The sequence below is a fragment of the Pieris napi genome, chromosome 13, assembly GCF_905475465.1.
Source record: "Pieris napi chromosome 13, ilPieNapi1.2, whole genome shotgun sequence".
NCBI lineage: Eukaryota > Metazoa > Arthropoda > Insecta > Lepidoptera > Pieridae > Pieris > Pieris napi.
This window is the reverse complement of record NC_062246.1, coordinates 4,215,435-4,230,125: the sequence shown is the minus strand read 5'-3', so window position 1 is coordinate 4,230,125 and position 14,691 is coordinate 4,215,435. Positions and strand designations below refer to the sequence as shown.

General features: G+C 32.4%; 1 protein-coding gene across 1 annotated transcript; it reads left to right on the top strand.

Annotated features, from left to right (window-relative positions):
• The first annotated feature begins 5,180 nt into the window (after positions 1–5,180).
• LOC125055404 (odorant receptor 43b-like) lies at positions 5,181–10,150 on the top strand. Its single transcript, XM_047657860.1, has 5 exons — positions 5,181–5,672; positions 5,819–5,921; positions 7,003–7,098; positions 7,869–8,024; positions 10,015–10,150. Exons 1-5 carry the CDS (start codon positions 5,317–5,319, stop codon positions 10,075–10,077), a joined length of 774 nt encoding a protein of 257 aa, XP_047513816.1. The 5' UTR covers positions 5,181–5,316; the 3' UTR covers positions 10,078–10,150.
• Positions 10,151–14,691: the final 4,541 nt, after the last annotated feature.

Below are 14,691 nucleotides of genomic sequence, written 5' to 3'. Positions count from 1 at the left end.
GATAATTACAGTTGTGAACGTGAAAAATGTTCTAAATTTTACATTCAATCATAATAATCGAGTGCCCCATCAACAACTACAATGAAATCCTAAATGGTTCTTATCCTTAGATTTAATCCGTTTCTTCAATCATTTTATACACAAGTAGGTCATCTGTGTCTGACATGTGTTTGAGACATGAAAATAAGTGCGCCGGTCTGTGAACTTTTGCCTCTAATGATAGACTGATACAATAAAATTAATTTGCGTTAAATGTCTATTAGACCAGTGCCGATAATTTTTGAAACGAAAAAAAATTACAGTAGGATGAAACCCATTAGAAAAGCAGGGGAATATGCTCAAAATGAAAGGAAAAATAAATTACGGTCGATCTGAGGTCGGGAAGGGGTGGGGGGGGAGTTTTAAGGGTAAAAAACGGTTTATCTCGATTTCCGGCAAAACTAAAAGTCCTATCGAAGAAAGTTAAATGGCAAAGTTGTAGGTAATAAAAAGATCTAAAACTTTTGTATTTACACATTTTTCATATAACCTCAAAATTGGTGTGAAAAATTCAAAAAACCCAGTTTTTGGTTTTTTATTTTTATCTTTTACAAAAATTTATTTTTTTAAACGAAATTTGGTGAAAACTTACCTTATTATGTCCCAAATATACTGTAATTTATTTGATTAAAAATATTTATTTTTTCACCTTATTTTGAATTAATATCGAAAAAACACCCTAATTTTCAATCGAAAATTCTGACGTCAAAATTTCAGCTTTTTTCAAAAAGTTGGAGTGCTTTCAGTTCGTTGAAATCTCTACTTTCCTATGGTAAAAAAATATATATATATCTCCATAGTAAATCTTCTCAGAAAATGCAAAACATCGTATGCAGTAACGCCCAGACCCGTCATACCCTTCCCTACTTCTCTATGAATCTTCTTTAAATTATAATTAGATGCCTATTTATTACTATTTTAAGATAACTTATATATACCTGAGTGACCAAAAAAAAATTTTTAGCCTTTAGATGGGCTAAAATTTTCGTATTTCATAGAGAAGTAGGGAAGGGTATGACGGGTCTGGGCGTTACTGCATACGATGTTTTGCATTTTCTGAGAAGATTTACTATGGTAATATATATATATTTTTTACCATAGGAAAGTAGAGATTTCAACGAACTGAAAGCACTCCAACTTTTTGAAAAAAGCTGAAATTTTGACGTCAGAATTTTCGATTGAAAATTAGGGTGTTTTTTCGATATTAATTCAATATAAGGTGAAAAAATAAATATTTTTAATCAAATAAATTACAGTATATTTGGGACATAATAAGGTAAGTTTTCACCAAATTTCGTTTAAAAAAATAATTTTTTGTAAAAGATAAAAATAAAAAACCAAAAACTGGGTTTTTTGAATTTTTCACACCAATTTTGAGGTTATGTGAAAAATGTGTAAATACAAAAGTTTTAGATCTTTTTATTACCTACAACTTTGCCATTTAACTTTCTTCGATAGGACTTTTAGTTTTGCCGGAAATCGAGATAAACCGTTTTTTACCCTTAAAACTCCCCCCCCACCCCTTCCCGACCTCAGATCGACCGTAATTTATTTTTCCTTTCATTTTGAGCATATTCCCCTGCTTTTCTAATGGGTTTCATCCTACTGTAATTTTTTTCACTTTTTATTTATTTTGAAGGCTATCTGCACTGGTCTATATGGAGTAATTGTCTATTTACTACATAAGAAGTCATTACCGGTATAGATGACGGGTTAAAGAAGAGAAGGTACTAATTCTTAAAAGCCGATGCACAGCCTTCAGGAAGTATGAATATGTATGTATGAATGTAAAATGAAATGTGTTGAAGCGGTAGTATTAAGCGAGCTGTTCGACCCCAGCGTATCCTTTTTAACAAAAACGGGAAATAAAACTTTTATTAAGTTATAGTCCCCCCAGATAAGTGAAAAGCGTTGAAGAGAAAGCCTGTCCAGAAGGTACCTTGAAAAAACCCATATTGAATATTGAAGTGGTCAAATTTTTTTGTCTAAAAGTATAAAAACAAATCAGTGGCACTACAACCTGTTTAGGTCTTGGCCTCAGATTTCTGAATCTGTTTTAAGATCATTTTTAAATCAAGTAGGTGATCAGCCTCCTGTGCCTGACACACGCCGTCGACTATTTGGGTCTAAGACACGTCGGTTTCCTCACGATGTTTTCTTTCACCGTTCGAGCAAATGTTAAATGCGCACATAGAAAGAAAGTCCATTGGTGCACAGCCGGGGATCGAACCTACGAGCTCAGTTACGAGAGTCGCACGCTCAAGCTACTAGGCCAACACTGCTCTAAAAGTATGTAATTCCAAATTAATAAAAATGATTTGACCATAAAAATACTGTTCCTAATTCGCTTGTTTTATTGGCATTTTTTTTGTTTTCAATCCCATAATAATTTCCGTAAGCCTTCAATTAAAATAAGAGTCGATTTGTAAACAACAGTCTGTAATCAAGTAGATTTGTATTCCGACCACTTAGATGTTAGAGACACTTTGTAATCAAGATAATTTGATTGCGAGTGTCCACTGTAACATAATTAATTTCGGACCATAAGAATATTTCCCCTGAAATGAGAAAATAAATAAATACATTCATCTATAAATGATTTGTATTTTTGTAACGAAAAAATTCAATAATTACTGGACTGATTTACAAAATTCTTCATCCATTAGAATGGTTTATTATGCATGAAATTTACCGTTATACATGAGTTTATATATATTTCTAATTCTCTATCTAGTAATAGGCCACAGATATATTCATGCAATTAACTCAATGTGTATACATTTAATTTAATTTAATTGAGCAGTGTTGGCCTAATGGCTTTAGCGTGTGACTCTCATGCCTGAGGTCGTAGGTTCAATCCCCGGTTGTGCACCAATGGACTTTCTTTCTATTTGCGCATTTAACATTTGCTCGAACGGTGAAGGAAAACATTGTGAGGAAACCGACGTGTCTTGTGAAACAGATTCAGAAATCTGAGGCCAAGACCTAAAGAGGTTGTAGCGCCACTGATTTATTTTATTTTGTATAGATTTAATTAAAACCAAAAGTACGCATGTCAAATGTTTATTGACAAATGAACATATTTTTTTATTGAACACTAATTAATACTTAAAGGTATTTTATATACATTATGTCTAGAGATACCGACTGACACATACGAAGTTTGTGTTCATTCCAAACTCCTTTTTTATTTTGGATATTATGCAAGTAATATACGATATTCGCCACATATGGTGTGACTTGGAATAGTCCATAAAAATAAAAAATATCGTAAAGAATAATGGATACTTCAAACTGTACTGTCATAAGTCGCTTTCCACACCACAACTCGCGTACAACTTTTATCCTTAAAACCGCACGATGGCTGCGCAATATTATCTGTAAGCATGTTATTCATATGATTTAGCAATGCTGGTATATAAGCAACACGATCAGACTAAAACCAAATAGATTTTATTTGGTTTTATTTTCTTGTTACAGGCAGCCACCACGCAAACAGATTTTCTACAAAGTTCTTGTTGTTTTGGCAAATTTGACAGCATTAGGGAACAAAAGCTGGTGGGGTTACACAGTACCTAATATTTATTATCGTTTAAATAATTTGATTATCATAATATTCGCCCCGTCGCTGCTCATATCTCAACTGATATACTTATATGTGAATTTCAATGATTTATCATTCGACACATTGGGTATAATTTTTTCTATAATTCCTGTAACGTGTTTGGCTAATGTAAGTATATTTTTAATTCATATAATTTTGGATTGTTTTTTAAACAGCCGTCTACGTCACAGGTAGCTTGTTTTAAATTATAATAAAACAAAACATAAAATAATACAATGGCGTGACATCCCTATTTGGATTTATATGCATCAGATTCTATGATAATTTTATTTTGTAGTCAGGTGGCCAGCATTTCATTTTTAAAAAGAAAATCCTATTGGTCCCACATCCAGAATTTAAACCGATGACTGCATGGTTGAGGTATTCATCCTCTCCAACTTAGGATTCTTCAAAAAAAGAGCGTCCTAATTTTTTAAAGGCTGGCTGTAGGGTGAACTTCCTGCCTGTTTGTCTCTGCTTTAAAAATAAAAATTATACCAACACCGCTCATGCAAATTCTAACCCATTGTTATCACGTTAAAAATTTTCTATTTATATATAATATATAAATAATATAAAAGTAATTTATAAAATTTAAATGTGTTTAAATAAACCAAAAACTGTATTATTTTTTTCAGGTCAATGTTTACTCGGCAAAATTTTCATATTACAAAAAGCTCATGAAAGATTTCATGTGTAAAATTCATCTTAACAACGGGAAAACTGAAAGCGCATTTACCAAAAAGGTTTGTCCCTGCCTTATTTTTATTGAAAACATTTCCATTTATTCAAACCATTTTTCCTTAAAACACGTTATTAAAAGTGAAACATTTAGGTTTAATAAAATATTTGTTTGAAATCAAAATGTGCAGTAATAATGATAGCAGTTATATATAAATAACATGTTTACAAATGACAATATCTAAATAATTAACGGTATACTGTAGAATTTGAAATTGTTTGTACGTGGCTCCGAGATAAACAAACGTAAGCACAAGAGCTTAGCGGGTTTAATGATTATGTTTAGTAGTAGCGTTTGTGTAATAGTATATGCTGGGTTCGATTTCCGCATAATTGTGATTTAGTTTGGTAGGGAAGAATGGCTCCCTGGCTTCATGAGCGTGGTATGCACAAACGCATATTCACAGGTAAAAAAAAGGCATATATTGTAACTAATCAATTAAAACTCAGTCGGGCTCTTGCGCCATTGGGCACTTTAAAACACTCAATAAAATAAAATAAATAAAACAGCCTCCAATTTTCTACTAAGATAAACAATTACTATTAAATATTATAACTTATACAAAGAAGAAACAAACACAAATATCATTATTATAGGTTACAATTTTAGTAGGAACACTTATAGGCCTCCTCCGAGGAATGCAATTTTTCTTTTACACAGCAGCCAGCACGGGCCAGCAGTTTTAGAAAAGTCGTCTCCCATCACTGGAAAAAATATGAGAAGGGGCAACCTAAAATATAGTTTTCTCCCTCATACCTACCTAACATACATAATGATTCATAAAAATCGGTTGTGCGGTTTCCGGGATTACGACCAAAACATGTCACTTAAAGTTTATATATAGCTTATATTCCATTTTCTTTTGTAGAAAATCCTCATAATAGAACGCCTATCAAGATGGACGGCATATTACTTAATATTTTTCTTCTCAATGAACTGGGTTACGTGGATTTGGATACCTGTATTCAATAATATAAATAACATGGAATCTATTCAAAATCGTACTATGAAACTACAGACTTGTTTGTACCTTTGGGTTCCCTTTGATTACAGTTATAATTACCAGAACTGGGTTATTGTGCATATAATTAATACCTATGTTGTGGGTATGGGAGTAACTGTAATGATGATTTTTCATACATTAAACTATATATTTATGTATCATTTGATTGGCCATATACAGATTTTAAAGTATAAAATACGTAGTCAATTCCCTAAGAATATAACCAATGCGGAAGTTAAAGATGTTCTGATTGAAGTTATGAAATACCATGCGTTTATTATAAGGTGAGTGTGATATCTGAAGTCCTGCATTTGTGGCGTGGACAAATTGTACATGCTTTTTTTTTGATGGAATTTCGATGTTAGCCTTAAGGGCCTTTACAGCTCAGCTCGGGCTGTTTTGGCGAGTGTAGTTCTTTCCTTCTTTTTAGGGTATTTAAAGATGTCCAATCAGCGTTTGGTGTCAACGTGGCAACAAATTATCTGCATAATTTAGTTGGCGACAGTTTGATGATGTATCAAATTATGTATGCAGTAAGTAAAATATTTTACAAAAAATAGTATACAATACTTTTAAAGGAACAATTTTTTTGAAGTTATGTATTATATACATAACTTCAAAAAAACAATTTTTTACTGGATTGAAGTTATGTATATAATACCTTTAAATGTGTAAAAGTTATGTCAATAAAAGACAATACTCGTAATTAGTATACATTACGGTAATAAATGAAATATTACCGTAATTTCCATATATATTATCTGATAAATTAACGTGTAAAAAATATAATTTTTTTTGAAAAGAGGCAATTTTTCGGTTGTATTATTTTGTAACAAGTTACTAATAAATAACTCGACTCTAAAGTCGATTATATTTTCAATATTTAATTAAAACTTCAGTTGTGGAATACTTTCTTAGTTATGGGAGGCGGACAAACTACTTGCTTTTAAAGAAAATATACATTATACATACTTAGCAATGTGTATTATATATTGGTGATTATGGAAATTATTACGTTTTGTAGAGTTTTTTTACTGATAGAGTAGTTTAATAGTAAAACTTGAATAAACTTGCATGTAAGAAATATGCGATTTTACAGTATTCTAAACATTATGTTGTAAGAATCACGACTCCAACTTAAAACAGCTGCAAATTTTTATATACATCTTTATCACTCGGCAATGTACCATGCAATAATGTGGTGGCACGAGGTCCTTAACCCCATAGAAATTAATAAAAACATCACAATTTGTGGAATGAATGAAAGATGGTACAAATGTTTGGCTTTAACCTAACCAGATCACAAACGCCACTTAAAATTTAAAAAAAACCTAATCTAATTTAATTCAATATAATTTACATGATGCAGTTATATCAGATTTTTAAATTTTTTTAAGGGGTCCAGAGCTATGAGCCTCCTTAACCTTCCTACCTTCCTTGGGGTACTACATACAAGTCGTAAAGAACGTTAGATGAATAGAAGATGATAGGTGGAGACGTGATTCGAAAAAAAATACTAAAACTAATTTCAAGTTCAATTCGATACATGGCCGGTTATGAAGACTTCTTTTACTATTCCAGACTGATTTAATATTGATTAAATATCTGTTTCAGAGCAAAGAAAATATTTTATTGTATGTTGTCATGGTAACCGTCTACATGGGAGGGTTGATATTAATGTCATTTGTACTTGAAGAAATACGAAGACAGGTATTAAATTACGTTCTCTTCATAGAATATTTTTGACAGACTAGCTGGTGCCTACGAATATAGAAAGAAATGAATGGAAAGTTTATTCAAATTCATTTTTTCACGCCTCTCTATCTCTTAAAAGATTGAAATTACATCAAGAAAGGCATAACTATGTTATGCTTCAGGAAACAATTTTATTTAAAAGATTCTAAACTTTACTAAATGGCTATTATGTTATGGCCATATATGTTCTTATAAAAACTTCAATTGATATACCTCGATATTCATTAATATACCTTGAACTTAATGTAAACTGATAAAACTATCTTTTCAGTTTTCTTTTATTGTGTTTTAATTTGGTTGTATATTAAATAATATATGTTGAGGGTAGTAAATAAAATATAGGGACGAACAGTGACTGTCGTGTAATATATGGTTTGGGTTATATATTTTTTGTGAATTAATCTTAAATTTTATTGTTTTAGAATTTGTGAAAATTATAAGGTGTAAGTTTTGATTGTTTCTTTTAGGGTTTATTTTTGAAGCCTCACATATAAACGTTAGAAAAACTTCAATTTAAGGGTTTGGTAGGATAATTTAAAAACCGGAATCCTCTGTCACCCATCTGATTTATTTAACTTTAGGCTAAGATTTAGTTTAGTTTTGGATGATTGAAGGTTAATATTATGTCTTTTTTATTAGTCTTTATGGAAATGTCCAATTCCCTATTTTTTATTTTAACGAATTGTATCTTACTCACGTGTTATCTATATACAATTTATTTACAGACCGAAGATCTGGCAGATGTGGTGTACAGTATGCGATGGGAAACTATGTCCATATCGAATCAGAAAATCTTTCTTCTCTTTCTACAAAGAGTCCAGCCAGCCATGGAGTTTACAGCTCTAGGTGGTCTGAAGGCTGGAGTAAAACCTATGATTTCCGTAAGAATCATACCATTACTAGATATTCTTATGAAAATATCGATCGTGCATCGATGTCAAAGTCAAAATAACTTTATTCATATAGGTACACTTATGAAAGTCAGAAAATAAGTTAATCTAATTTTAAATTTACATTTATTGCCAGTTCACAAGTCAAGGGCGTAGAGCGGGCAAGAAGGACTGGCAAGAAACTTTCCGCTAATCGCTAAGTTTTGAGTCATACATATTGTTTGAACTGGAGCAAATCAATCCCAAGGATTAGGATCATTTAAATATTCGTCAAATTTATAAAAAGCTTTATTGATTAATTTACTTTTAACGAGAGCTTTGAATTTATTTAGTGATAATTCTCTAGTTTCTCTTTCTTGGGAGTTTGTAGTAAAAACGAATACAATTTCCATATAAGAAGTGGTTTATCTTCTGGCACCTGATTTCGCTAGAGATACTGTTGACCAACCACAATTACGCGAATAACGCAATCGTTTCGTCTTCCATAATAAATGGTCACGCTTATGCGCCGATTCTGTATAATTTTCAACAGTGGTAGGTATCATGACTACAATATTGTAGTCATATGATTATTATCGCAAACACCAACACTAGGTATTAAAAAAATTGTATGAAAATTGGATAAAATTCAAAATGATGGCGGGATCGCTATCGAAACTTACACAGTGCCAGCGCGGCGCGGTTTATAATTTAAATTTATACCTTTAACAACAGTAATATGGAACGTAGATATATGACGTCAAAAGAAACGTTAAAAAATGTAATGACAAAATAAGAACACATTTAAATTAAAAATTATTATTTGATTAATATATTACAAATAAAAAAATAACAGAAAAACAATAACTAACCTTATAATATAATAACAAAAATATATTATTAAAAGGAGTACCTTTAGGCAAGGTTCCGAAGATACTGGCAGCGTTCCCCCTATGAATAGATAGACTAATTCTTTGTCCGAGGTAGCTGCCAGTTTTTCGGTCTCCTGTGATGTCGACTAACCTTTTTGCTATTTCCTTAAAAAGCCTTACCTACAGCGCTAGGACCTCAAGGTCCAAGGGTCTGGACACCGAATGGGATAAAATCATATTCGGAGCCTAGACCCCTGTATTTGCATGCTTTAGCTTTTTCAGCCGCATCACAAGCCGCACCAGCTCTGTTGTTGTTGTTGTTTCCATGTAACAAAATTACAATTAGAAGGAATATTATAAAACATATTCATCTTATTTAAAATTACGCAGAAAATCATTTATGAAAACTTAAATTAATTTCCATACATAAAATTTACACTGATAATGTCAGACTAAGTTGGGTCTGAAACGATATTTTGTAATCAAAATCAAAATACATATATAAAAGAAAGTCGTGTTCGTTACAACACTTATAACTCGAGAACGGCTGGACCGATTGCCATGGTTTCTGATTTGTTGGATTTGTTTCCGTCCCGAAAAGCAGAATAAGCAATAAAATATCGGATAAGTTATCGAATAACAATAAATAAATAAAATTTACGAATGCAAAAACCATATGGTGCCATCTGTTGACAAAACTACGCATCATTTTACGTCGAATTCGTGTCAGTTCAAGAAATTCCGATCTTGAGGCGAATGAGGAGATGCATAACCATGCTTTGATCCTGATCAAACGATGTTGGATATCAGAAAGTGCTTAACATGCAGTATCGCCATATTGACGCTAGAGAGAAGATGCCGAATTTGTAAAACTGCCATTCTTCTTTCGCAATGGCAAGCAATAAAACATTTCTGTATTTGCAAAAAAGTTGTATTAATGTAATACTTAACATTAATGAAATCCTAAAATAAGTTAAATTAAAGTAACAACGATATTATAAGGTTGTAGGGCGGAACGAAGTTAGCCAGGTCAGCTAGTATATTTATAAATTTAACGCAAAATGAACTGGCTTTGTCTCTATTCGTAAATGTGAAAGCGAACTTTGTATGACAAAACTACTTTGTTGCAGATAATAAAAACCACATTCTCATATTACGTTATGCTGGAGACCACGATGGCTGAGAAGTCGTAAACTTGGCACTCATATATGATTATTACATATTTTAATAAAGATATTGAAAAAAAATACTGCAGCTAAAATAATGTCACACATTGTGTGTTCTGTTTTTCGTTCCTACACAATTATTTCACACGCTGGATTTCGCTACATTTACGATACGCTAAGTATGTAGTAGAATAAAGATATTTTGAGTTGAGTTTGAGTATTTGATTTAGTCGTGTTGCAATTGTTTGATATGTAGTCCGTAAATAAGTTCTTATAATAGACCTTATCTCTCCAAGAATGTGATCACATTTGAATGTATGTAAATTCACACCCGATCAATGCCTCAAGTCTTTTAATAAAAATAATAAAGCCCGTTTTATTGCCAATCATGACAAAAACAAATTACTTTTACAAATTCATTAATATATTACATTTAGATTATTTTCTTTTTTTTCTTTTCTTTGTTTTCCTATATCCTAGCTTCCTTCAGTACCGTCGATCGGAACCCCTTCGTTCAACTGAGTCTGTCTATGGTTCTCTCCATTCATTTCCTGCTACCGCTTCTATGTCTTCTATCCACCTTTTTTTGGGCGACCTCTTCTCCTACTTCCTCTTGGTCCTTTCCATACAAGGAAAGTCCTTAAGGTCCGCCTATTATCTGTGTATTTTGCTTTCAGCTTCGCCCATTGGCACTTCTTTTTTAGGGCATAATGTCCTCATGTCTTTTGAGGAAACTAAAAGAAAATATATTTTTCTTGGCCTTCGTTCTATAAACCGCAGTTCATGTTACATCGGTTTCGGAGAATCTGCCTTGAATCTTGCATACCTAAATGTAAATACCATTCTAATCAATATAGCTAATATTCCAGCTACCGAAACTCCTGCAATGGAAATCACAAATTGATATCTCCCAACATATCCGAATTTCAGTGCTTACATCGTAAATCCCGACTCGTAATTTGCAACATGCTGACATGCCATAGCCTAGACTTAATTAGATGCCATTACTATAGCTCAGAAATGTGACATGATCATAGATAATCTAGTTTCAATAATCGACGACAGTGGTTAACCCATTTAGATCTTTATCTCTCAATATGGCGCGGTAAGCCGCTTAATTTATTGGCCTATAATGCATTAACTACATAATGTATCTAGCTTTATATAGGCTTAGCGCTAAGCGCATTTTCTAAATTATAGTACTAAATTTGTTGTTTATGTGCACTCGAATCGGGCAGTGTACTGAATGCGAATGTACTGAAATGTTTTAGGGATAATCTATATTGTACTATGTCAACGTAGAACTTAAACCTGTGTATAGTAAAGTCATTTTTAAAGGATTAACAACGAAAAGTTTTTGACCGTTAAGACTGGAGCATTAGTGCAATAAACAATGTTTATGTATGTGTGCGCAATTGATGATTGGCCATACGGCGAAGGAAAGCATTATAAGTTACCTTCTTCGTCTGAGACCTAAAACTTGCGACGTATAAAAGGCTGATCTTCTTGGATTGGAGAAATTAATAAAAAAGGGTGCGTGTACTTATGTACGCGCGTAAGAAGTTATACTTCTTTGGCATTATTAAAAAAAGTTTTTGATTGCATGCAAATAATTAATTACAATTAAATAATCAAATACTGGAAAAGGAGTCATTATAGTCAATAAAGTTCAGTTTACATTTGAAAAATTAAATAAATAAATATTTATTATTATTCTCTTACATTAAGTGTAACATTATATTCGAATGTTGTTTTTAAATTATGTCCAATGCCGTGGCATCTTCCATGGGCAACTTCATTCTGTTAATTATGTGTCACGGTGCGCGCGCATCGTAAAATTTCACTCTCATCAATTTTTCATAACGCGCCTAAAGAAGTATAACTTCAAAAACAGTCACAGAAATATTAGGTCAAGCTAAAATGTTTTTCACACAAACCCATTCATATTTACGCATACATAATAGTATTACAATAGATCGGCTATTGACATAGTAAATAAGCTATAAAATAAACGTCTTATATAACATCGACAAATACAATATGTCAAAGCCCAATCGCAGGGGATCAAGTCAAGTCCCCGATCGATTCCGTTCAAGAAAGTGCAAACAGCCTTGTTTGCTTGTAGTGAAATAGAATTATGGCACGGCCTTGAATAATGTATGTAGTATAGATTAGTTACGAATTTAAGGTCTCCTTCGACAAATTTTGAGGTAATAAAACAAGATCATATGTATTTTATTATGAGAGCAGTGTTGGCCTAATGGCTTCAGCGTGCGACTCTCATACCTGAGGTCGTAGGTTCGATCCCCGGCTGTGCACCAATGGACTTTCTTTCTATGTGCGCATTTAACACTCGCTCGTACGGTGAAGGAAAACATTGTGAGGAAACCGACATGTCTTAGACCCAAAAAGTCGACGACGTGTGTCAGGCACTGGAGGCTGATCTACTTGCCTATTAGATTAAAATGATCATGAAACAGATTCAGAAATCTGAGGCCAAGACCTAAAGAGGTTGTAGCGCCACTGATTATTATTATGTATTTTATTAATCCAGAGTTCGATTACTTTTACTAATTATTCAAATAAACGTTAAAATCTTCACGTTTAATTTTAGACTTGGATATGAGCAAGAAGCTCAGTAGTATAAGAATAAGAATAATTTTTATTTTCTCCCATATAACATTTACAACAAACAATTAGATAACAGTTGAAAAGGCATTGGGAGACTGGTTTCCAAACTAGGCAAGAACCTGCAACGAAAATTTTTATAAATAATTTAAAAAAAAATAGTATGTCCTTAGATGTAACGACACTTAGATTTTACGGCTACGATCACTGCGATGACGTAATTCGCTGAAACCAGCTATCGAAGTTATAAACCGCTTAGGATATATAATAATACTAGCTGACCTGGCTAACTTCGTTCCGCCCTACAACCTTATAATATCGTTGTTACTTTAATTTAACTTATTTTAGGATTTCATTAATGTTAAGTATTACATTAATACAACTTTTTGCAAATACAGAAATGTTTTATTGCTTGCCATTGCGAAAGAAGAATGGCAGTTTTACACATTAGGCATCTTCTCTCTAGCGTCAATATGGCGATACTGCATGTTAAGCACTTTCTGATATCCAACATCTTTTGATTAGGATCAAAGCATGGTTATGCATCTCCTCATTCACCTCAAGATCGGAATTTCTTGAACTGACACGAAGTCGACGTAAAATGATGCGTAGTTTTGTCAACAGATGGCACCATATGGTTTTTGCATTCGTAAAATTAATTAATTAATTAATTGTTATTCGATAACTTATCCGCTATTTTATTGCTTATTCTGCTATTCGGGACGGAAACAAACCCAACAAATCAAAAACCATGGCAATCGGTCCAGCCGTTCTCGAGTTATAAGTGTTGTAACAAACACGACTTTCTTTTATATATATAGATATCTTCTCGACTTTTGCCACTGACTATCCTGACTGGAGAAACTAGGTTGCTGTAACTGTTCACAATTCTTCCTCCACAGATGTATTATTGGGCTACCTCCATACTCAGACGTAACCGTAACCTATCTTCAAAAGCATATTATCAATTCAATACTCAAACGACAGTAATGTCTCAATAGATGACTTACAAAGAAATATGTTTAAAATCCTTGACTATGATAATAATAGCCAAGCTCTCTGTTCCCGGTTTCTATTCTATACAGGTAATCGTCGTAGAATTCAGTGCTAACTCGTTCGATGTTTGAATTTTGAAAATCGAAGCAACTTGACGAAACGAGAAAAAAGTTAGTTTATTTTTTTCTGTAGTGAGATTGACAGTTGACGTTTCTCGTTGACAATTGATATTTGATATTCGTCCTTGACGCTGATTTTGTATTGTCATGCTATGTAACATCTTACGCCAAATTAGTGAGGGATCATTGAAACGCCTACTTCGTATATGGTGATGTTATTCCTAAAAATATTAACAAGGCCACACAATATTTTTTTGTTGTTGTATGGCATAAGAATAATTTAATCAAATTATGTACAATTACGGCAGAAGGGATATGTCTTGGACCGTCCGTATCTTTTCCTGTAGTCAAAGATATAGTCATCGTGTATAATATTCAGCCGAAACATCTATAATATACTTAACTCTATGAGATACAAATAATATTATAAATGGCAACACTAACATTTTAATCTTATTCAAATTGACTTTGTGTATCTGAAAAACACTTGTGATTCTCTGGTTATTATAAGTTATAAACGTACAAAAAATAATATTATAGTATAGCTACAGAACAAACCCCAGTAAATAACGACTTGTGCTTGTCCTGTTAAAAAGCGTAAAATTGCAAATCTTGTAACACAATGGGACATTCAAATTCACTGACCCAATGCATTTAATATTTAAATATATTCATAAGTCCTTTGTTAGACTTTATATTCACAAGATTTCTATGTAGTATTTAAAAAAGTTATATTGTGTAATAAAAACAAAATGTAATTAATTAAACGTTAATTAATTTTCAACTGGCTCGGGTTGTCTTATTACAAGCATAATTTTAAAGCTTTAAAGGAGGTATCAACACCTTTTTTTTTATATATAACGGGGGGCAAACTGGCAGGAGGCTCACCTGATGTTAA